At 35.7% G+C, this 26,093-nt stretch overlaps 1 protein-coding gene across 1 annotated transcript in view; it reads left to right on the top strand.

Moving 5' to 3' along the window:
* The first annotated feature begins 1,572 nt into the window (after positions 1–1,572).
* The window catches only part of LOC125345342 (cadherin-related family member 3-like), an 84,806-nt gene continuing 60,285 nt past the window's right edge, over positions 1,573–26,093 (top strand). The window contains exons 1-6 of the mRNA XM_048337563.1: positions 1,573–1,606; positions 2,660–2,827; positions 15,149–15,319; positions 20,828–20,922; positions 23,483–23,605; positions 25,195–25,298. Of these exons, the coding sequence (XP_048193520.1) occupies positions 1,573–1,606; positions 2,660–2,827; positions 15,149–15,319; positions 20,828–20,922; positions 23,483–23,605; positions 25,195–25,298 (695 nt within the window). The remainder of the gene's footprint in view (positions 1,607–2,659; positions 2,828–15,148; positions 15,320–20,827; positions 20,923–23,482; positions 23,606–25,194; positions 25,299–26,093) is intronic.

Raw genomic sequence — 26,093 nt, 5'->3', positions numbered from 1 at the left:
GACCCAAAGAAACATGGACTCTATGGTCTCCCTTATTGGGAATAATTAGTACAGGTTTAGGCAAGTCATAGCAGAGCATCACAAGAGCCCAATAGCTATACCCTTATGAACACATAAGATGATGCTAAGTGAAATGAACTCCATGTTGAGGAAACGATTGTTATATCACAGTTGTAACTACTTTCAACGTCCCATGTGTATCTGTAGCTTCTATTATTGATGATGTTCTTGTATCACCTTCCTGTGGTTGTACCTACACTATCTCTGTAATCTTACCTGATTATATTGGAAACCATGTATACTGGTATTAGAAGTAGGAAATTGAAAGGGAATACCAAAATTGAGAGACACAGAGTAAAAAAAGAGAAACAACTACAAAAGCAATACTTGCAAAACTGGTGTAAGTGAACTGAACACCTCAGGGGGGGAAAGGGAAAGGGGGAGGAGGGGGGATTTTTAAGGGACAAGGTAACAAACAGGACAAGAAATGTATCCAATGCCTAACGTATGAAACTGTAACCTCTCTGTACATCAGTTTGATAATAAAAATTTGAAAAAAAAAGAATTAGGCCTATTAATTTCTTTTCACCATTTTAAATGCTATCATTACATTTATATCAAATAGTTGTATTATAAAACATTCATTGGTTTATCTTTAGTTAATTCCTTACCTCATGAAATATTAATACATCATAGAAAACACTATAAAATATACAAACAATATTTTAGAGATAAGTATTTCATTGTAGTATATTCACATTATTTTGTACCATACTTACATTATGTAACATAATGTAATATGTTTTCAATATTCTATTATTATTTTCACTTTATTTTGTAGCTTGTGTGCATATTCGAGGACAATATAGTACTGAATGTATTATAATAAGTAATATATGAATAATTGATGGATGTGTAAATGAATATATCTTGGGAGATACACACTGAAAACTTGAAAAGTTTGTTTCTTTCTATGCCTGAACTTTCTGTTTTAAAAATCAAAACACCCTACATACTTTTCTGTGCCATAGTTATTTCATGCATCCTTCATTGTTACTAGGTAACACACAACCAAGAGTGGATCTTAATCATCTGTGCCTCTCCTGGGCCATCAATACAATGAGTACACAGCTGGTACCACACAAGTATATGTTGACTTCAGTGTCTTAGGATTTGCAAGTATATATGCAGTCACATTAAAAAAAATTACTCTCTTCTCCTTACAAAGCTCTTAATACTAGGTCAACAAGGATTAAAGTGCTAATTACATGGGCTCTTTGCCAAAAATTCTCTATAGGATTACTCACATCAACTCTCAAATGGCCGTTATGTAATGATCCTAGCTTTGCTGATAATCTGACCGGATTTACATGGGAAACAGACACAGGAGCTGCAACAAGACCTATGTGCATAGATCAGTCAATTAAACAGAATACAATGATTGCCTTCAATGTTGAGTAACCCTTGTTGACCTGGTGGCTTACTTTGTATAAAGACTGAATTTGTATAAATAGCCAAGGCTGGTATTTGTTGGCAGGCATCAGGATGGGCCTAGGGGAAGCTGTTCTCAGCATGAACGTCTTCAAAGTTTTCTTCATATCCACAGGTTTGCTTCAATTTGATGTTCTGTTTGCTTTGCACAAAACTTCATTCTAACTATTAGCTAAGAAATTTAAATCTCTGCTGAAATTCTTCCAACTCATGAGACATTCCTCTCATTTGCATTTGTTTCTGATTGTATGTATATTGTAAGTATGAGTGGATATATATGTAAGTAAAGAAGAAAATTCTAACACATTCTTACATTTATTTAGTGGGATCTATTGAAATAGAATGTTTTTCTTTAGATTTCTCTTCTTATAGCATTGTTTGCTATTTATAAATCTTTATAAGCCATATAAAACATACATTAATAATGACGATTTTTAAACTAGGCTTCTGTAGACATATATATGTCCACACACATATTTGTATATATATACACACACATATATGTATGTATATATATATATATATATATACATACATACATACATACATACATATACCCACATAGTCCAGGAGAGTGTTTTAGGATATTGTTATGTCTACTTTTCACTCTAAAAATGCCATGTAATGGAATTTATAATGAGTTACAACTAAGCTAAAAGCATAGATTCTCTTCTTTGTAATAAAAATCAAATGAAGCCAGTTAAAACAAAAAAAAGTGATTCACTGGATATCAATTAGCATGGTAAATATCAAAAAAGTAACTTCATGAATATACAGCTTAAATTAGCATGCAAAATATTTTGAAACCATCAGTACCATCAGGAAATTAGTGAAACTTCCTTTTGACTGAAATAAACATTTCACACAGTAATTGTTAAATACACACATTGAATGAATGAACAAATAAAAGATACACCAAGGCTAGAGACTCCACATGCAATTTTCAAGTTTATGATTCAGAGCACAACAGAAGCAATCTTCTGAAAAGTGAGTTAAAGGAAAAGCAAACATTGACTCTCTTTTAAATAGAAAATGTTTTCTTCCAATTCTAGTTTTAGCTTTGTGTGTAATTACTGGGGACCAACCTATGAAAAGATTATTGGTGAATTGATCATCTTTATATTTCCCTTGTTACTACTTAGGAAGTCTTTCTGTGTTATATCTTCAGTGTTTTCCTCCAGTGGGGCGGAAATTCAGATACTAATTAACCCAGTGAATTTGCCTGAGAACCTGCTTCCTGGAACTCAGTTAAGCCGAGCTTATGATAAAGATGTGGCTGGAAAGCCAAATGCCTACCGCTTTCTGAATAAAACAAAGGATTTTGTCATCGATGCAAGTAAATGAATGGCTACTTCTTATATAGCTTTATTTTATTTCCACTATGCTTTAAAGATGAATATTTAATGACAGTCAAAAATTTTTTAATACTTTATTTATTTATTTAGTTTATTTTTTTCTTATTTATTGTCAAAGTAATGTACAGAAAAGTTACAGTTTCATACGTTAGGCCTTGTGCGCATTTCTTGTACTGCTTGTTCCCTCCTCCCTCATTTCCCCCTACCCTCTCCGGTTTTCCCTCTCCCCCATGAGTTGCTCAGTTGGTTTACACCAAATGGTTTTGCAAGTATTTGATTTTGGAGTCGTTTGTCTTTTTATCGTTTATCTCTCAATTTTGATATTCCCTTTCACTCCCCAGTTCTAGCACCAATACATACAGTATCCAGTGTATTCAGATGAGATACAGTGATAGCGGGAGTTCAACCACAGGAAGGGGATACAAGAGTATCATCAACAATAGAAACTACGGTTTCACATGGCATGTTGAAAGTGATTACAACAGTGATATAAGAGTCATTTCCATAACATGCAGATAATTTCACTTAGCATCATCTTATGCATTCATAGGGGCATAGCTATTAGGCTCTTGTGATCCTCTGCTGTGACTAGCCTAAACCTGTGCTAAGATTTCCCTATAAGTGAGACCATAGAGTCCATATTTCTTTGGGTTTGGCTCACTTCACTTAGTATAATTTTTTCCAAGTCCTTCCATTTCCTTATGAATGGGGCAATGACATTCTTTCTGATAGAGACATAAAAATCCACTGTGTATATGTACTACAATTTTCTGATGCATTTGTCTACTGACGGGCATCTGGGTTGGTTCCACATTTTAGCTATGACAAATTGTGCTGCGATGAATATTGTTGTGCTGGTGGCTTTAGTGTGTTCTTGTTTGTGGTCTTTTGGGTAGATGCCCAAAAGTGGGGCTGCTGGGTCATAGGGGAGCTCTATGTTTAGCCTTCTGAGGAATCCCCATACCACTTTCCAGAGTGGCTGACCACTTTACATTCCCACCAACAATGAAGTAGGGTTCACTTTTGGCCATATCCCCTCCAAAATATATTAGTTTTCTTTCTAAAGGATACTCTTACTGGGATGAGGTAGAATCTCAATGTTGTTTTGATTTGCATTTCTTTTATGGCCAGTGATGTAGAGCACTTTTTCATATTTCTTGGCTATTTTCATTTCCTCATCAGAGAAGTCTCTTTTTAAGTCTTTAGCCCACTTGTTGAGGGGGCTGTTGGTTCTTTGTGGTTTTGTTTTGGAGGAATTTAAGTTTTTTAGTTCTGCATATATTTTAGATATGAGGCCTTTGCCCATTGTATGGCAGGTAAAGATCTTTTCCCAATCTGTTGACTTTCTGTTTATCTTGCAAGCTATGTCCTTTGATCTGCAGAAGCTCTGCAGTTTGATGCAGTCCCATTTGTCCATCCTTTCCTTGTAGCATTTCTGGATCTTTGTTAAGAAAGTTTCGTCCTGTGCCAAGGAGCCCAAGTGTTTCTCCTACTTCTTTCGGTGTTTTCAGGGTATCTGTTTTAATTTCGAGGTCTTTGATCCATTTGGAATTGATTTTGGTGCAGGGTGATATATAAGGATCTAGTTTTATTTTGTTGCATGTGTTGAACCAGTTTTGTCAGCACCCTTTGTTAAAGAGGCTATATCCATCCCATTTTTTTTCACTCCTTTATCAAAGATTACGTAGGCATAGTTCTGTGGGTTCATTTCTGAGTCTTCAATTCTGTTCCATTGGTCTTCAGGACTGTTCTGGGGCCAAAATCAAGCTGTTTTGTTACTATAGCTTTATAATACAGCTTGAAGTTGTGTATTGCAATTCCTCCAGCACTGTTCTTTCTGCTTAGGATTGTTTTTGCTATTCGGGGTCTTTTATTGTTCCATATGAATTTCTGGATTGCTTCCTCTATGTCATTAAAAATGGTGTTGGGATATTAATGGGTATTGCATTACATTTGTAGATAGGCTTTGGCAATATTGCCATTTTCACTACATTAATCCTCCCAATCCAGGAGCATGAGATGTTTTTCCATTTCCTTAGTTCTGCCTTAATTTAATTTTTCATGTTTTTAAAGTTCTCATCATAGAGGTGTTTCACTTCTTTGGTTAAGGTTATTCCTAGGTATTTTATGTTTTTTGAGGCTATCGCAAAAGGAGTTGCTTTCCTGATTTGGGCCTCAGTCTTCAGCTCATTAGTATATAGAAAGGCCATTGACTTTTAAGGGTTTATTTTATATCCTGCTACTTTGCCAAAGTTTTGGATCAGCTTTAATAGCTTGGGAGTAGAGTCTATGGGGTTCTTTAGGTATAGGATCTGGTCACCTGTGAAGAGAGAAAGTTTAACTTTATCTTTTCCTATTTGGATCCCCTTTATGTTTTCTTCTGGCCTAATTGCTCTGGCTAGGAATTCTAGTACTCTGTTGAAGAGGAGGGGAGAGAGCAGACATCCCTGTCTTGTTCCTGATTTTGAAGGGAATGGTTTTAGCTTTTCACCATTTAGAATTATGCTTGCTATTGGTTTGTCATAGACTGCCTTTATTATATTCAGGAATGTTCCCTGGAATCCCAACTTTTTTCAGGGCTTTTATCATAACTGGGTGCTGGATTTTATTGAACGCCTTTTCCGCATCCAGAGACATAACCATGTGATTGACTCTTTGCCTTGCTCCAGTTGATGTGGTGGATTACATTAATTGACTTGCATATATGGGAACCAACTTTGCATCCCTGAAATGAATCCAGTTTGATCATGATTTTTTTGATGACCTGTTGAAGTCGATTGGGCATCACTGTGTTGAGCATTTTTGTATCAATGTTTATGAGGAAATTTGGTCTATAGTTCTCTTTCCTTGATGATTCCCTGCCTGGTTTGGGGATGAGGGTTATACTAGCTTCATAGAATGTGTTTGGTAGTGAGCTTTCTCTTTCAATTTCCTTGAAGAGTATGAGAAATATTGGTGTGAGTTCTGTTTTGAAGGCCTTGTAGAATTCTTCTGTGAATCCATCTGGACCTGGGCTTTTCTTGGATGGGAGATCTCTTATTGCCGTGTCTATTTCAATGCTGGATATGGGTCTGTTTAGAAGGTTTAAATCTCCATGGTTGAATTTGGGGATTACAATTTTTGCTAGGAAATCATCCATTTCTTCCATGTTCTTGAATTTGTTGGCATAAAGGTTTGCAAAATAGTCTCTTATTGTGTTCTGAATTTTGGTTGTGTTCTGAATTTTGATGTTACCTGTTTCATCTCTGACCTTGTTTATTTGGGTGTGCTGCCATCGATTTTTGGTCAGGTTTGCTAGACATCTGTCTATCTTGTTAACTTTTTAAAGAACCAACTCTTCGTTTTGTTGATTCCATGCTTTTTTTTTGGTCTCTAAGTTATTTGATTCTGATTTGATTTTAATTATTTGCTTCAGTCTATTGACTTGGGGTTTGGGTTGTTGTTCTCTTTCGAGGAGCTTAAGGTGCTTCCTTAAGTTGTTGATTTACTGTTTCACCAGTTTGTTGGTGTAGGCACTCAGAGATATAAATTTTCCTCTGAGTACTGCCTTTTCTGTGTCCCAAAGGAGTTGGTACCTTGTGTACTCATCTTGGTTTAATTCAATAAACATTTTAATTTCTGTTCTAATTTCTTCAATGAGCCATTGATGGTTCAGCAGTGTGTTGTTTAACCTCCATGAATTGTAGGATTTTCTGTGGTGGCTGTTTGAGTTGAACTTTAATTTTATTCCATGTGGTCTGAGAGAATGCAGGGAATGCTTTCGATACTTCTGAATTTTTACAGATTTTCTTTGTGCCCTAAGATGTCATCTATTTTGGAGAATGTTCAATATGCTGCTGAAAACAGTGTGTATTCTGGTGTTGCTGGATGGAATATTCTGTAGAAGTCTAGTTGGTATTAGCAGTTGTTTAGTTCTGTGGTTTCTTTATTTGATCTGTCCAGAGGTGACAGTGGCATGTTAAAGTCTCCAACTATCAATTTGTTTGTTTTTAGAATCAGTATTCTTTGTTTGTTGACATTGGTGCTCCTGTATTTGGGGTATAGATATTTAGGATGATTATATCCTCCTGTGGGAGAGAACCCTTTATTAGTATGTAGTAACCTTCTTTGTCTCTTCTTACCATTTTTAATTTGAAATCAATTTTATCTGATACTAAAATTGCAACTCCAGCCTGCTTATGGGGGCCATTTGCTTGGTAGATTTTTTTTTTTTTTTTTTTTTTTTTTTTTGCCAGTCCTGGGCCTTGGACTCAGGGCCTGAGCACCTTCCCTGGCTTCTTCCCGCTCAAGGCTAGCACTCTGCCACCTGAGCCACAGCGCCCCTTTTGGCCATTTTCCATATATGTGGTGCTGGGGAATCGAACTGAGAGCTTCATGTGTAGGAGGCAAGCACTCTTGCCACTAGGCTATATTCCCAGCCCTGCTTGGTAGATTTTATTCCAGCCTTTCACTTTTGGAAGATGTTTGCTTTTGCTGGATAGATGTGTCTTTTAGAGGCAGCAAAAAGATGGATCTTGATTTTTGATCCAAATTTTGAGTCTATTCCATTTTATTGGAGAATTAAGTTCATTAATGTTGAGGGTTAGGATTGAGAGATGATCGTTTGTTCATTTCATTATAGCTATCTTCTTAAGAGCTATGTCTTCCCAATTCTGGATCTAATAGTCTGGTTTTCTATTTAGGATTCATTTCTCTGTCTGTATTGTGATCTTGATTATTTTCCTTGTGTAGTACATCTTTGAGGATTTTCTGTAAAGCTGGTTTGGTGGATATAAATTGTTTCAGTTTTTCCTTACTTTGGAAGACTTTTATTTGACCTTCGGCTGTGAATGAGAATTTAGCTGGGTATAGTATTCTTGGTTGATATTTATTTTTATTTAGGGTTTGGCATACCTCATTCCAGGCTCTCCTTGCTTTCATGGTCTCTGCTGAGAAGTATGGGGTAATTCTGATTGGTTTTCCTTCATATGAGATTATTTTCTTCTCCTTAACAGCTTTAAGGATTCTTTCATTGGACTCTATTAATCCTGTTTTGATCACAATGTGTCAGTGGGATGTCCTATTCTGGTCTGGTCAGTTTGCACTTCTAAATGCTCCTTGTATCTGGATAGGCCTATCCTTCTGGATATTTGGAAAGTTCTAAGCTAATATTCTGTTAAATAGGTTGCCTAATCCAGTAACCTCTTTCTCTAGGTTTTCCTTTATACCTATTAGCCTTAAATTGGGCTTCCTGATTGTATGTTGGAGCTCCTGGAGTGATCTGTTTTTCCAATTGGATTGGTTTAGTATTGTTTTTTGTTCTTTCTCCATAGATTCTAGGGAATCTTCAGTTCCTGAGATTCGATCCTTTGCTTCATCTAGTCTGGACAGTAGGCTAGCTACTTGATTTCGAATCTCTCTTCCTTCTGACTGGTCTTTCTTAATGATTTCCATGTCTTTGCTATAATTTTATTTTAGGTCTTGCATGGACTTCTTCATTAGTTTTGTTCTGAGTGCTGTCTTTCCAATCTTTTAGCTGAGTAGCTATGTTTTCTTTGGACTCTTGAAGTTCATTTATCTTTCTATTTGTGGAGGCCATGAAATTCTCTATTTATTTTTGGTTTGCCTCTTTACGCTCTAGAATAGTTGACTGAAAAGATTCAAACTTTTCATTTAACATTTTTATCAGTAGGCTTCGTAGAGCATTTTGAGATTTCTCTTCTAGGTCTTCTTCCTGCTTGTTTTTTTTTTTTTTTTTGCACCAGTCCTGGGCCTTGGACTCAGGGCCTGAGCACTGTCCCTGGCTTCTTCCCGCTCAAGGCTAGCACTCTGCCACTTGAGCCACAGTGCCGCTTCTGGCTGTTTTCCCGTATATGTGGTGCTGGGGAATCGAACCTAGGGCCTCGTGTATCCGAGGTAGGCACTCTTGCCACTAGGCCATATCCCCAGCCCTCTTCCTGCTTGTTTTGAGTCGAGATGAGACTCCATTGTTTGCCATCTTTTTGTGCTTTTTCTGCCCATTTGGATTGGGAATGCCAATCTACAATCACCTGTGAGCACTGTTTAAGACCCAAAGCAAATCTTTCCAAGCACTGTTGTATAAATCTTAGAAGTTCACAATTATATACATGTACATTCCCACTCTTTTTTTGTATATAAAATCAGATTTGGTGTGTCTAAAGTACACAATTTCAATATAACAACCAATCCTGAGCCCTGCATTCAGTAGTTACTTAGTTACCATTATAACCCTATGAGCAATTTTTGTTCTTATATTAAGTTCTTATTGGACTGGAGCGATTTCTCTATGAATCCCCTTGATTCATTCGGATTGAACAGGCATACCCTCTATCCAATAACCAGGCATCAATGGAGTCTGGAGTTCCTGGGAGTAAATCAGGAGGGTAAGTTAGGGGTAGTGAAGAGAAAGAGTAAAATGTATGGGGGGGGGGGTGATGATTTTGGTTTAGTTTTAGTGAGGTGGAAATGTGGAGAAGAGTAGAATCAGTAGAAAGAAAGAGGTTAAAATGATAGACAATGGAGTCAGCAGAAAAGTATAAAGGTGTTCATCACAGGAAAGTAATTTTAAAGAAAGAGAATGTGAAGAGAGAAACAAAGAAAAAATACTGGAAAACAAACATAAAACACAAAACAATTACCAAAAAAAAACAAAAACAACAACCCACCCCCCCCCATAAAACCCAATAAAACAAACAAATAAAAACGGAAAACAAAAAATAAATGACATCTCAAAAATGAAAAGTAGAGAATAAAAAAGTTTAAAAAACATTAAAAAAAATGGAGTCTTCCCTGTTTGGGTGAGCCCTCTCCAGTCTCTGGTTTCACTGGGATGGTCTACAGTCTATTTTCCCACTGCTTGGCTGGTTTGACTTGCTTTCAGTTTGCAGGGGGTGGATCTGCTCTGACTCTCCTCTTCTGTTAGTTAAATCCTGGGGCTCTGTGGTTTGCACAGATTGCAGGTAGGACTAGGGTGCCCTCTGTAGATGGGGGATGCTGAACAGTCTCAGGAACCATTGCTCCACCCATCTGCTGTGGGGCTGCTGCCTTAAAAGCCTGGCTCTGAATAGACTGCAGACTCAGCAGGGCAGGGTGCCTTGGGCCTGGTTTACCTGGCTGAGAGTCGCTTGCCCAGGGGAGGTTCCTCCTTCCTGGGCAGGGTGACCTTCTCCTGGGTGGAGCTGGCTGTGTAATTCAGCTCCATTAACTGGTGGGAATTGGGCTTCCTCCGTGGTGGGATAGGTTATCTGTGTCGGGAACTGTTATTCTCCTATCTAATTGTTCTGTGTCACCTGTAATTGCTTGCTGCTTTCGGTTTGAATTTAGAAATTCCAGCTGCTGGCAAGTCAGCAGCCACTGAGTCAGTGTGGAGGGGTGGGGCAGGGCACCTCTGGTTGAGTTTACCTGAGTCTGTGAACCCCAGGCTGGGGGCGAGCCTCCTGCCTGGGCAGGGGGCATTCTCCTGGGTGGAGCTGGCTCTCACTGGTTGGTACCTCTTGCCCTTTTCAAAGATGGCCCCTTCATCCTCTCTTTTCCCTGGCCTGCTTTAGTTCCAGTCTGGTCTGACCCTATGCCAGTGTCAAAGATGGCACTTTGCTCTGGCAGTGGGGGAAGAGCTACCTTCCAGAAGCTGCTCTTTGGGTGCGAGTGATGATGTCTTTTGTGGAGTACTCTGTGCTTTCTCTGCAATTTTGGCCCAACCGTGCTCAGCCTGCAATGCGTCTCTTTGCTGCCGTCTGGAGGATTTCTTCCTGGTTGCCACTCTGTGCTTTAGGTGTGTGGAATGCCAGGCACTGTGCTGGCACCTGCACTGGCATGGTGGTGGGATGCTGCCCGGTGCTGAAATCTGTGTTTTCAGGCCAGTAGGGTCGATTTTAACTTCCTGGCTAGAATCCCTATACTGTTATAACTTACTTGGGCTGTCTTTCTAGGAGTAAAAGTAAAACTGGGATGTCAGAGAGAGCTTAGCTAGGGCTCTGCTGTTCCTCCTCTGTCTTCCAGGCAGTTCAATGGTAGTCAAATTGTATATTGAATATTTTACTCAAACATTGTTTCCAATAGTTAGAAGTTCTAAAAGGAGCTATGCCTTGTCCTACATTTAGGAAAATAATTTGTTCATTCATTAATCTGTGAGTTACCTTATTCATTTCATTCATAGAAAAAAAATTTAAAAAGTATTGAATTATAGAAAAAATAATCCAGTAAAGATATATATATATATATATATATATATATATATATATATCCAATTTCAAGAAAAACAATTAACAACATGTTGTCCAAGGGAACTGAAAAATTTCCCAAGACTATTAGTAAATGTGTCAGAAAAGCAGAAAACATTGACTTGATTTGCAATCTTTACTGCCACACATACCCAGCCAGAGAGAAGATATGATAGGTTTTCTGCTCTGACTAGAAATAGACTATTTGTGCCAGAAAATAAACAAGCAAGCAGGCAAATAAGTCTTTGTAACAATGAGAAATAACCAATGACAATTGCAAATATAAATGATGATTCTGACATCCTGTGAAATAGCGTGAACTCTTTGATCCCACTTATACATGCAAACACTATTACATGTTGATTATAAATTGAAATGCAGCTTATTGTATAGTGGCTTTATTTGTATTTCAGTTAGCTAGCAAAGTATGGACACATTTATTCAGGTCTAATGCTCAGATCATGTCAGAATATTACTTGATAAGATTTTTTTATAAAGTTAAAAAACAATTTGGTAAATTGAAATGGACAATTGAATATGTCACTTGAAGTGCAATATCATTTTCCTGGAATGCTTTGTGCTCCATGGAAGGGCTCAGCTCCACAGTTTTAGAACCAGCCCAGCCTTTTCTGTAGAGGTCAAGGGTCAAGCCTAACCCCTGTTGAGTCACTAGGCTCCCCTTTCAGGCATTAGAACCCTCTAAACCTCACATTTGGAAGAAAATCTGAACACTTTGTTTCCTCTTGACTTGGGGTACTGATATTGGACCTTTCCTTTGGTAGAGAGATTTCCAATTCTTGCAGGTGAGACTGCTACAAGACCCATTCCCTCAGGTTCCCCAACTGCTGGCAATTTAGATCCTTGGCTCTTTGTTTAATTTGTCCTCTGCTGGAAGTGGTAGCACAAACCTTAATTTGAATTCCAAAATAGTCTCCCATCATCTTTGTACACCACTTGTTTGCTGATATGGATATATGTGAATCTGAACTCAAGTATTTGGAAAATGTATGTACACTTATACTCATATCTCCAATATCTCCATTTATCCTTATTAGCATAGGTTAGGACTAGCTTCTGTATTCTTATCACCATACTACTCAGTTTCCTCTTACCTAAACATTTTTCATATGCTAATGGATTCTTTCTGTATGGGACTTGAACCCAAAGCTAGGAACTGTCCTCAACTTCTGCACTTAAGGCTTGTGCTCTGTAACTAGAGCTATGTTTCCACTTCTGACTTTTGGAGGTTACTTGTAGAAAAGACTCTCAACAGATTTCCCTGCTTGAGCTGGCTTCCCACTACCATGCTAGATCTCAGCCTTCTGAGCAGCTAGAATTACAGGCATGAGCCACCAGAGCCTAGCTTCTTTGTTCATTCATTTACCATTAAATTATACATTCTTTTAATCAGTATCCCTTATGTGGTAAATAAAATTAAAGAAAAAAAAAACCTTTCTCTCTCATCTTACTTTAGGTTATTTCTCTACCTTTTAGTTTTAACCAAAATATGGCATCCCATGTGACCACTGTCACGTGCCTTATGCTGACACTTATCTCATATCTCTGGGACAGAAAGGAGGTGTCAATCTGCTTCTCAGAGTGCAAAGATGATATCTAACCATCACTGGGATCCTCTGGAAATTTCCTTGTTCAGTTAGGGCTCAGGATATTTGGCTTCCAACCACAGTATACTAATGACTTCCAGGCCTTCCCCCAAGGACAGGGGACTAGAGTGTGTCACTCATAGTATTTCTCTGTATTTCCAACCTTGCCACTATCTCATTTTTTCCTCTGGTGCCTGTTCAGCACTCCAATTTCTCAGACCCTTACCTGACCCAGTATAAATGCCTGTACCCAAATCTGGGTGATTTAAAATCTAATTCCATTCACACATTCCCACGGCTGTAGACAAGACTTCATCTGCATACAGAGCAAGCCTGATTTCTGCTGTTAGAATTTCAGAATCTCAAACAGCCTTTTTTTCCCCACTTTCATTCAGTTGTCCTAACATACTGCTTACTTGTTGTCACTAACACATCAGTTGATATATTTTCTTTCTTAATGTCTCTTTACTTCACTTTCTTATTCTTTATCCTTTTTTTTTCCTTCCAGTTCCGGGGCCTGAATTCTAATCCTTGAGGAAACATCCTTGATGTTTCCCATCCCTTCCTTAATTCAGACAAACATATTTGAAATCAAATTCAGTGACAACATGGGCTAAACCATACGAAAGATAAACAAAAGAAAAAAAGAAATATTTTCACATAGTATGTTAAAATAACAACAACCATGCTAAGCTGCTTGTTCCCATATCTTGGAGTTCATTTCGCTTATCATCATCTTATGTGATCCTATATACACAGTCGTTGAACTACTGTGAGCATCTGGCTTACTCACTTAGAACTCAAAAAATTAAATTCCCCCAAAATAAATCCTGAAAGAAACAATTGCTTTATAACAAGCATGCTAAAGACAAAGAGAGACTTCTCTGAAGAGGAAATAAGAATGGTCAAGAGGCATGTGAAGAGGTGCTCACTGGCCATAAAAGAAATGCAAATCAAAACAGCATTCAGATTCCACTTCACCACAGTAAGACTGGCCTATCAAGAAAACTAATAACAACCAATGCTGGTGGGGATGTGGCTAACAGGGAACCTATTACACTATTGGTAGAAGTGTAAAGTTGTTCAACCACTGTGGAAAGCAATATGGAGTATCCTCAAAAGGCTAAATATAGAGTTCCCCTATGACCCACCTGTTCCACTTTTGAGCATTTATCCAAAGCATCACAAATAAGGCCATATTTGAATTATCAGTACAACCATGTTCATTGCAGCACTATTTACCATAGCTAAAATATGGAAACAACCCAGATGCCCCTCCGTAGATGAATGGAACAAGAAATTGTGGTATATATACAGAATGGAATTCTATGCTTCTATAAGAAAGAATTTCACTACACCATTTGTAAGGAAATGGAAAGACTTGGAAAAAGTTATATTAAGTGAAGTGAGCCTTTGTTTTTATTTCTCACAGCTCTAGGACTTGGATGAATGATTCTGCTCTTCTTGCTTGGGTTCATTAAAAGTGTGCATTCTAAGGAGTTGCTCAAGTCTATTGCAATGTCTGGGTTAATTTCTGAAACTAGCTGTTTAGATTAATTAGTCTGTGCTTAGCTTTTCTCAAATATTTTTTGGTTTAGCTTTCCATTACTACAAATGTTTGAGCCAGTGGTTGAACCTATTAATGTTCTATCAATATCAGCACCATTGACTCTGACAAAACTTCAAGTTGAGTTGTTTCTAATTATTACTCGAAATAACATGGTTTTTATTTCATAAAGTTGAAGAATAACATCTTTAAAAAATTGAGAAAATTTATTTGTTTCAGGGGGACTCAGATTTTTTTCATTCTTAAATTCATAATCTTAGCTAACACACACCTTTAAAAGTATGCTGGCTGTTAATGATAGTGAATGTCTCAAAATATAGAATACATGCTTTTTGAGACTTGAGGCATCTTAAAATAATTCAAAGAATATCTTTCAAGTAAATTTTTGCTGAAGTTGATTATGACTTCTGATATTCCTATGGGTCTTGTATTTATTCCCAAAATAGCTTACAGAGAGATATTTTAATTTGTGCTTCCTGTGTAAGGGGGATATCCAATTTGTTGGTTGACATGGCATATAGCTAACATTTTGCCTGGATTGGCCTGGAAATGTGAATCTCTCAATTTTTCCCTACAGGTAGCTAGGATTATGGCATTCACTACTGTGCACAAGTTTTGTTTGCATATTTTAAATCTTTTGTTTTGAGGTAGCTAAAGTCTAAATCAGAGACTACTTTTCATATGCTTTAATATTTATATGGCACACAAAAAGTCCATCTTTTCCTATCCTTGATTAAATATGATACCTTTTACTTCTTTGACTTTGGGATTTCATATCATTCTCAATTCAGTTCCTTTATAAAAGAGTTGAAATAGGGAATTTTAAAATCTCTGAAAGTATGCAAATACTTTAAAAAATATAATGTATAGAAACACATTGGTGATCATTTTATTTTTTGTACTGTTTACCAGGTTCTGGTGTAATCACATCTACCAAAATTTTTAATTTTGAGACTGATCCAATAAGGTTTCTACTTATAATTGATACTGGTGGAATCAGTAGAAGTGTTTTGACTATTAATATAATTGATGTTCCTGAACGTCCAGACTGTACTGCTGATCCCCAGTTTTCATCAGGTATAGGTAAGTGATACCCCTAAGTTTCAAGTAATATTGTAACTTTTTTCTGAGGAGTGGTGGAAGTCAACCAGCAATCAAATATAAAATGAAATGGAGAAGGTGAGGCTTGAGTGGGATAGCACCCACTTTAGCATTCTAAAGCTATGTTTCTAAATCCTACTACTACTGCCAAAACCAACAAACAAATAAGCATAACATTTCAATTGTGGTATGATCATATAAATGAGAAACAGTAATATTACAAAAGCACATTATGTATGTGTGCTTCTGTGTGTAGTTCACCCTAGTCAAAAACATTATAGGTAAAGCTTTCATCAAAGTTATCTTAGAGCTAAACACTGATATGGTAAATGTGAAGGGAGTGGGGGGAGGGGGAGGGGTGTTTCATGCACTAATACTCTGAGGAAGGACTGCATGGTAACCAATAACTGAATGATTAGTAGGATTGTAATGGAGAAAACACTGGCCAGAATAGCCATGTGGTATAAAATCATGATTAAAAGGTAATAAGGCAAAATTTACAAATGTCTCTCCTTGTCCTAAGGGTAGAGGAAATCTTTTGACATACTTTTAAGTGGATAGATGCTTGAAGTAGATAGATTCACCTGAGTTGATATAAAGACTGGAAAAAAGAAGAAAGTATTGAAATGTTGGAAAGCATTTTAAGATTCAGGTAATAATTTCAACCTTTGCACCCTACAAGGCAAAACTGAGGATATTTATGTAGTACCTATAATAGAACAAACAAAGAGCAATACATTTTTACTGACAAAGTTTTGATTATACAATAGCTGTAACCACCACTAAAGGTCTACACAGAAGAATATGTTTTCAAGGGTGGGATTACAGCTTCTCCTTCTATTCCATAAAATGTTAAATAAGTAAATATCAATGAATGGCTTCTGTTGTTTGGCTAACAGATGAAATACACTGAATTTTATTGTGGATTGTGTTTCCTTTTTATTTATTTTTGTACATAAAATCTGTCATTGTGAAATATCTTGTCTAAATTTCTCTGTTTTTCTAGCCATTTTTTCCATTTGTGATGACACTATGAATCTTAGTGGATATTTTTTCTGACATGTAAAGTATTTTATCATACCTATGGCACTATTGTGTGACAAGTACAATCCTTTGGTACATAATTCCACAAAAAAATACTTTATACTCCAACATGCCTTGAAAGTGTGTCAGTCCAAGTCCACTTTTTTGTTTTCTTATGATGGATATGTATGATAATTAAAAATAACATGCTACTGAGAATATTATTATGTATGCAGTAGTTGAATTTATGGTTTGAAGCAAGGAGAACATCCTGTATGGTATCCCCATCACTTGACCCTGCTCTTGTCACAAGAACCCATCAACAGAAAAATGTATATCAGCTGATACCTAAGTGTTCTGTTATTTTATTTATGAACAGTGTAGCTACAATTTTCTATGAATTTTATGTGTTACAGAATATCAATCTACGTTTGATGGTTAAGCCATTTCACATCATTGCTATTTAAAAGTGTAAGAAGCATTTTTAGCTCACAGAATGTAAGAAAATAGTCAGCTGTCTCAGTTTTATGAATGTGTAGTCATTTTATTTCTGTAATTCAAGGAAGGAAATGCATACTTTGGCATAGAAAGTTGATAGTCATAAAAGAAAAGGATAGTCTTAATAGGTTTACATGGTGTGTGAATCTGATAATGAATTAAATTTCTGTTCATGTCATTGTCTTTTTATGTGTTTGTTCGTTTTGGGTAGTGCTGGCAATCAAATCCAGGGCCATATACTTCCTAGGCAAATGCTCTACCACTGAGCTATATCTTGAGCCCAATAGATCATGTTTGACAAGCCTTTGTTGTATCAAAGGATGGATTTAAGTTAGCAGTTTGCACACAGTTTCTGCCTGAAGCTATAAATGTTTTGTAATTGAAGCCATGAGTTTGGATGAAACTATTCAGCCACCTTAGAAAATTAAAATTAAAGAGGATATAATGCCAAACATTGAGGAACTCCTACACTTACTGACGTGAGGAAGAAACATGACCTGCCAAGAAGACTAAGGAAAAGCAGGAGAAGAGGCAGAAAAGGGAATTGTGCCATTAATGGCAATGAAAGTGTCTCAAGAGATTGCTAGGTTGTTATTGGACTAAAATTCCATCACCAATTGACATGAGGATGAAAATATCAGCTACTTTTAATTAATGAGACAAAGAAAATGATAACTGGTGGCTCTATATGTTGTACTGGAGTAATACTTAAGTAAGCCAGCACTGAACAGACAGATTGATAATACTGGGGAAAGAGACATATTTCATTAGAATTGAATCTGAATTTAAAATGTAGTGGTAGGATGGTATGGGATTTCAACATTCATATCTGATTTACTTCTTCTTAAAGGAAACATTTGGGTAATCTTAGAAATAAATGGAGAGGATTCATTAGATGTGGAAGTTGAAGACAATTGAAAGAGAAAATAAGGAAGAGATGGTCCAAAACACAGGTGGAATTAATGCGTGATCTATCAATTCAACCCAGTGAACTACTGAATATTTACATGTCTATATCTATGATATTTTTATGCTTAACATGTTAAAAATACCTCAAAATTTTAAATTTTATCATTTCAATCACACCCCAATTCTGAGAAATATGCTAGCATTGAGGATCTCAGCTTATTTGCCTGTATGATTTAAAATGTTCTTTATTATTTAAATCAAAATATAGTGCCTTGAACTCTTGATTTGATATTCCTTTGCTTGGACTATCATAAATGTGATCTATACATTTCTTTTGGAAATATACAAATATACTCTTAAAGTTTGGAACATACAAAACAAAATCTATTCACAAAGTTCTATTGAGTGAACAAAGTAAGCCACATTAAGTGCCATTTAAGTGCATTATAAAAGTAAAGTAGTATTTTCCTATATGCAATAGCCTCCACTATATGATGCTCTAACGTCACTTTCATTTCCTCAAGAATTATAGGAATGCCAATTTCATTTACAGGTAATATTTACTCCATTGTGTTGATAAAAACATTTTTTTTACTATTTTACTATTATACATAGTATTTGATAACTATATGCAAGTTATTTTTCAAAATGAACAAAGACATATACATATGTCTTTAATGCTACTAGTTGTAGATGTGAATAAGAAATCATTTTTTTTCATGTTTTTCTTTTTTCTTTCAAGGAATGATATACCAGCTCTCTTGGGTTCTTAGATCCTTTCTAGATCTCAGACCTTATGGTAGTGAGGATTTCTTGAATCTCACAAACACTTACTGTTTTCTACTCCCCTGTTGACTGTGTCCAGTATATGAGTACACTAATGGATGACCAAATAGGGAGGCAGCTATGGAACATAATAGATTATTAAGAAGCTGCTGGTTAAAATTTGGAAAGCACTACTAAGTATTTTGTGTGATATAAGAACTTAATAGCTCTTCAGGAAACTTGCCAATGTTGATATTTTCCCAGGCAATTTCTCCAGAGCTCCTCAAAAGTTTTAGAATAAAACCTACAGATGTGTGATGTTCTTTTTCCTGCCAAGAAAAGGAGGAAGAATCAAGGGTGTAACCTTTGAAGAGAAATCAATAAGATGGACACTAAGTATCCATTTGTCTGGCAGCATGGGGGTTATTAACAACATTTTTGGGAAGAGTTTCTGTTTGTAGAGTCCATTTATGACTGAGTAGGAAATCACAACCTACAGAAACCATGCCTCTGAAGAAGAAAGAGATAAGGTATGCTTGAAGTCAAGTGTGCAGTTTCAAATGACAAAAGTGAGATAAAGGGAAGGAGGTAGAAGTAAGGGAGAGACTGGAAGTGAAGTTAGAGTCAGGTTTCTGTGAAGTACCTCACAACAGTATTTATCCTTAGTGGTGGATGGAGTTCTCTACTTTTAATGCAAAGGAATGGAAGTATGCTCAGATACAAGCAGATTTGCACATAGCATGGAAAAGGTCAACAGTGATTAGCATAACTATTTCTATTTAGTCTGAGCAGTAATATGAGAATTCCTTTACTGGCAAAAACATGGAAGGACAAGGAAAGAGGTCAGAGATGAGGTTTGAAATAACTATTACAGAAAGTTGAGGAGTAATAGAATTGAGAATTACTTATGAATACAATATAGTTAAGCCTCTAGTAATTCACCTGGAAATCAATAACTCAGGTTTATACTTATTAAATTGCAAATAATGTAAAAATTAAACAACCAGGCAAATTGAAAGGTTTTAAGTTCAGGATTCCAATTACTTGTATCAAACACAGGTTCTAGATGTCAGTATGTCATTTAATGTATATGTGTCTTTTTTTTTCTTCAAATTTTTATTATCAAACTGATGTACAGAGAGGTTACAGTTTCATACGTTAGGCATTGGATACTGTACTGTTTGTTACCTCGTCCCTCATATCCCCCTCTCTCCTCCCCCTTTCCCTTTCCCCCCTTGAGGTGTTCAGTTCACTTAGACCAAACAGTTTTGCAAGTATTGCTTTTGTAGTTGTTATATGTGTCTTTTCATTGTATTTTAAATGTAATATTTTTTTTCTGGAGGGGACACTCCTCGAAGTAGACAATTTTTCTAGTAATGATTGTTCAGCATATTGAGTCTGCCATTACATTTATTTTCTTTCTCCTACAGTTATCTGAGTCATTCCTTGCTTAACACAGACCTCATATTGGGCATGGAAACTTGAGACATTATTCGCTAGTAATTTTAAAACTTGTTTCTTATTTTTAGAAATTCACTTAAAGCTGTTATGAATTTTGGTCATGCTCTGCCCTCAAGTTACACTGCAGTTGTGGCTTTTGTGTAATGCTATTACTTCTTCCTTTTTTTCTGTATTGTTTCAGAGAAAATATTGGGAAGCATGATTTTAGGTCCTTCAGGTACCCCAAATTGCCTAGTCACTCCCTTCAAATTTAGCTATGTCAGAAAATAAATTAATTTAGTGTAGAACTTTTCATAGTTTATTTCTAGTATAATACATTTGTTTGAAACACTCATATATGTAAGATAGAGAAAATTCTTAAATGCATTGTTGTTCACCTTGAATTAACCTTTTTGAGTTAATCTAGAAGACTATAATGCAACACATATATGCACACACTTAAAATGCATCAGACTTAAAAAATAACTTAATATAAGTCTTTCCATTCATGTTATAAATTTTGACCTCAACCATCAGGACTAGGAGTGAGAGTAATCATTTTTAGTACCACCCTGCAGGCTCACATAGCTACAGTTTGTCACCATCTATCATGATGTTTTAGATAGTTGATACCAAAAGCATTGGGATATAAGAAAAGATTCTCTATGGGACAGAAAGGATGACACAACAAAGGGAAACTGTGAAAGGGAGGGAAAATAGATTAGTTCTTTACAAGGTTATCTAAGACCCACCATTTACTCTAGAATTAATTCTGTTCTGCTTTGATTTATAGAAATACCATATGAATAGCATTCTTTAATTTTTGATAACAATAAATCGATTTTTGTTTCACAGCTACATTGGAAATTGCTGAGGACTATCCATTATTTCAGTTCATTTATAGAGTGACGGCCACTGATGAAGACTTTGCCAATGGTGACAGGCTGATGGTAGGTGGTGACCATGGTTGTATTAGATGCATATAGTTTTACAGCAGAGGTGCAGAGCAATGTACTTGAGATACTTTCCAAGAATAATATTTTTGACAATTAATTAGCATGCAATGGAGTTGGAAAACACTTCATGCAATATCTGTGTTAATGTTGAAATAATATCTTAAAAGAAAATATCTTGGTGCGAGTACTAAACAATTATGTCATGACTTCTCATGAAGATGGAGTTCCAGGAAGAAGACAGTGCTAGGAAAATCAGCAGTTCAGCTTTTTGGATAGTTAACAGAAATGTTTCACTTTTGTAGCCATTTCAACAACACATGTGAATGTAATTATAAATGTATGTATTTCTTGATGCTTCAGTATACTAATCACTAAGTGTCTAACTCAAACAGACTTATTTTCTCATAACCAATTCATGGTTGTAAAGTCTCTTAGAGTTTTGGCAAAATAAAAAGAACCCATAAAGTTCTATCTGGAGAATTTAGTAGTGCCTTGGACCACAAAAAGTCAGCATGCTTACTCGGCAGCTGTTTCTTTTAAACACATATTGAAATGGTTTACTATTTCTAATTTAAGAACTCATAGTATTAACTAATGGAGTACCAAGTGGTGGTAGTGGCTGTCAGTTGATTTGGGGTAAGTTATGGTTTCATCATAGGTTCATGTTGTGATATTGGGAAAAATCACTTAATCTCTCCTGCTCTTAATTTTCACAATTAGAAGAGATTTATTTTTCTTTGTTTTGCTTTTCAGTGATATATGTACTGTTGTCAGTCAAAGTACTCAAAGTCCTTTTGGAATGCTTCCAAAATATTTTGTTGCAATATAGTCAATATGAAATGGCTATGAAACATAAGATCTTTCCAATTAGATGATGTCTTTCAAATAGGTTTAAGGAAAGAAACCAATGATTTCTTCTGAAAGTAGTTCTTACCAGTTTTGACATTTGCAGGAATATGAGAAGGATTAGAGGAAATAGTTTCAAATTTTTGTGTTTTGAGAAATAACTATTTCTAGAGATAGGATTCATATCAGATTAAAAAGAAATTTACAATTCAACTTTTCTCCAGTAAATTGTTTCCCCATTTTCTTCAGAAATATTGAAGAATAGATTTTTATCTACTTTATTGTTTCCCAGACATGGTGACAACTAAATTAAGAATGAAATGAAAAACAGATCATAATTCACAAATTATACACTTGACTTTATTACTACTTGAAATTGGTTTATACTTATAGCTCTTGTTTTGTATTGTAAAACTTAAACAGTGACCAATGGGATTATTTTTATATTTTTTAAGACGTATTAACTTACAGAATCAGAATTAAGCATTAATAAGAATTCTCCTATAAAAATGATCACAGTTCAAAGCCAGCCCAGGAAGGAAAGTCTGTGAGACTCTTATCTCCAATTGACCATCAAAAAGCTGAAAGTGGAGCTATGACTCACGTGGTAGAGTGCTAACCTTGAGCAAAAAAGCTCAGGGACAGTTCCCAGGTTCTGAGATTAAGCTCCAGGACAGGAATACACACACACACACACACACACACACACACACACACACACACACACAAATAAATAAATTAAGTACTGAGCCAAGCAGTGGTGGTTGTCATTCTAGCAGTGTGAAAGGTTAAGGCTAAGATTAGAAAGATTGTACTCGAGGACAATCTGGGGAGAAAAGTCTGAGGGATTTCTTTCTTTTTTTTTTTTTTTTTTTTTTTTGCCAGTCCTGGGCCTTGGACTCCGGGCCTGAGCACTGTCCCTGGCTTCTTCCCGCTCAAGGCTAGCACTCTGCCACTTGAGCCACAGCGCCACTTCTGGCCGTTTTCTGTATATGTGGTGCTGGGGAATCAACCCAGGGCTTCATGTATAGGAGGCAAGCGCTCTTGCCACTAGGCCATATCCCCAGCCCCCATTCTTTTTTTTTTTTTTTTTTTTTTTTGCCAGTTCTGGGCCTTGGACTCAGGGCCTGAGCACTGTCCCTGGCTTCTTTTTGCTCAAGGCTAGCACTCTGCCACTTGAGCCACAGCGCCACTTCTGGCAGTTTTCTGTGTATGTGGTGCTGGGGAATCGAACCCAGGGCTTCATGTGTTAGAGGCAAGCACTCTTGCCACTAGGCCATATCCCCAGCCCGAGGGATTTCTAATGGAGAGATGCAGTAGATCATACTGTGATCTTAGCAAGATGGGAAACCTAAAGAAAGCAAAGGCAGCTCAGGCCATGTCCTTAAGTGACTAATTTGTGGCTCAAGTGATAAAGCACCACTTTAAGAAGCATAAAGCCTCAAATGCAAAATCTAGTTCTGAAAAAGAAGCCAGGAAATTGCAAAAATTTGGTTAAGTTATTAGGTTAAATAAATAAGTTTGTTCAAATCCTGCAAATAATACTATGGTGATCATTCTAGCACAATCTAGAATATAAAGAAAATCTAGAGTTAACAGCTGTGCAAATTAAAATAAGAGATCTTCTGCATGTTTGCTCTATTACTTAATGATCTTCTGTGCCTTTTCCCTTACATTTGTGTGAATTATGTATATTTTGCTTTTCTAGTACACAGTTGAGTCTCAGTTATCTGGACCGAGGAGAGGAGCAAACTCGTTTGGGGTAGATCCTGTAAGTGGTGTTATTAGCTTGAGAGGTGAAGATTCTTTGGACTTTGACGCTGGATATCATGTAAATAAGATGTTTTACTTATTTTATGTATTGTATGTTTGTCATTTATGATAAAGGAAGACTGGTGTTATTTAATTCAATTTTAAAGATTACATATTTAACTAAAATTCTCCACCTAACTCTTAGGAAAAGAAAAGCAAAAGTATGGGAATTATACATATTATACATATATACATTATACATATTATACATATATAACTTTTTTTTGGTCTACTTAAAGTCATTGATGGATGGCATTGGAGTTTGAACTCAGGGCCTTGCAACTTCTTCTAATTCTAAGTGAAAAATACTGGTAGGAATAACATTTTGAAATTTCCAGAAGGGAAAAATGAAGGCTATCTAATATGGAGTAGTTCATTAGCGAGAAAGCAGCTAAATTGCTATTGACATATTGTATCTACATAAAAGTGTGGCATAAAGTTTGAGAGGAAAGGTTATTAACCTATACCATTGTTATTATTGCATAAACATTTCCATTTTCAAAAATAAGTCCACATTCAATGGCTTAGTAAGTTGGCTGAGAAAACTTGGACATGAGGACAAGAGAAAGCATAATAGTAAAAGTAGAGACAATGCTGCTGGTTAGATATTTAGGAGGAAGAATTATATAGTTGCAGATGAGCTCAACTTTCTATTCTGATGGAATTTAAGTGTTGGAATGAAGTCAGTCACTTCAGGTCACTTTCAGCTTCAGCATGTGGAAGATTGTAGGATACTAGAGAGGCAAATGGTACATTTTTAAAGACAATTTGAGGGTTAGGTGTACCCTCTGAAATTAAAATTAGGGTGTGTGATAGGAGTCATGTATTTATACAGTTCAGGTCTATAACTCTGATGTTTCTCTGCCTCTCACCTTCATCATCTTTACTCAAATTTTCAACCAAACTTTACATCCCAGATAATCTTTCTCATATGCATATAACCAGCTACGTTTTTATACCAACCAAACGAAAGTAATATAGTACATTTGTTGATAGCCATTAATTTAACATGGATTTCTGTACATTACAGGATTATTTTTGCCAGAGAAGTTTTATAGTGAATCTCTTACAACTTTGATGGGTTTCAGTTTTGTTTTCAAAGAGATAGTTGTCTATTGTGTCATATGACTTTTGAGGGGTGACAAGCTGGCAAGCAATGTATTGAAGATCTGAAGACATTTTCAGTTCTTCAGAAATACATGCTGTACTTAATTTCGTAGAATAGCTGGTGTTCATGTTTCTAAGTACTCGGGTTAGCATCAAACAGCCTGCTTTTTCAACAGTTTTAATGTATTATATTTTGGTTTACTATTGAATCTATATTTTGTTCACAATTTTGTTTAATTGTATCAATATTTAGGTATACAACCAAGCTACACAGATCTCCCAGTGAAGTTTAATGGCATGTAAAATGATGCCATTTTGAAATTTACTGCTCACTCAACTAATCAAGAATGTACTTATATTTATTTTAACTGCCTGGAAGAAAAATTTTAAAAAGCTATATCTAACTGGACAAAAAAGAACCATTGTAGCTAGAGTAGCAACATATATGCATTAGCAATTACCAAATGGTATATTATAAAGTTTCTGAAAATTCTTTTCCAGACTTTCCAGCTTGCACTGAGAGCAACAGATACCAAAGGTCTGTTCTGTCAAGGGACACTTATTATCAAGATTAAAGACATAAATGATGAGAAACCTCAATTTGAGTAAGCATATTTAATTTACTTCAAAATTTACCCATAGGAGAATGATGAAATTTAATTTTTTCATGTATATTTCAACTAATGATAATAAAGACTAAGTAACTACATAGAAAAATATTATGGTGTTCTGTTAAAAATATATGATGATCCATAATTAATGAATGTGTTGATCAAAAGCCAAATATTCGTCAGAAATACTGAAAGGAAAATTTACAAGTCAACAACATGCTATGTGGTGAAAATATTTTGATGTGTCTTTTTCCTTTTGTTTTTCTTTCCTGAGGGATTTTTCAAAGCTATTACATTATTTTCAATAACTTCATAAATTTTAAACACAAATTTGACATTAAACAGAGTTTAAATTTTTAATTATTTTATTTTCATATTCCAGATGTATAAATTAAAGTTTCAAATATATCTACAGGCTCTGAATGCAAAACAGATACTTTCCAACATAGTAGGATTCAAATGTAGTTCCCAAATATACTGTTACAATTGAATCTAAAAGTAATCAAATACATCTTAGACTGGTGAAGAGACAAATAAAATAATAATATTCATTTATTTTCCTTATTTTACCAAGGTTGATTTTTACAGATTACTAAGACATTAATTTACCAAATTTTAAAATACATTTTGTTTTATTATATGTATAATTGCAAGTTTGGAGCTCAGATTAGATCTTTTTTATATGAATAGTTGCCTTTTGGTCCAACTATGTTTGATATAGAAGTCTCATCATTTGTAGTCATAATATGTTGGTGATTCTGTGATTTAACCATGAACTTCTTAGTTCTT

This window comes from Perognathus longimembris, chromosome 2, assembly GCF_023159225.1.
Source record: "Perognathus longimembris pacificus isolate PPM17 chromosome 2, ASM2315922v1, whole genome shotgun sequence".
Classification (NCBI taxonomy): domain Eukaryota; kingdom Metazoa; phylum Chordata; class Mammalia; order Rodentia; family Heteromyidae; genus Perognathus; species Perognathus longimembris.
This window is presented reverse-complemented; position numbering and strand designations above follow the sequence as displayed.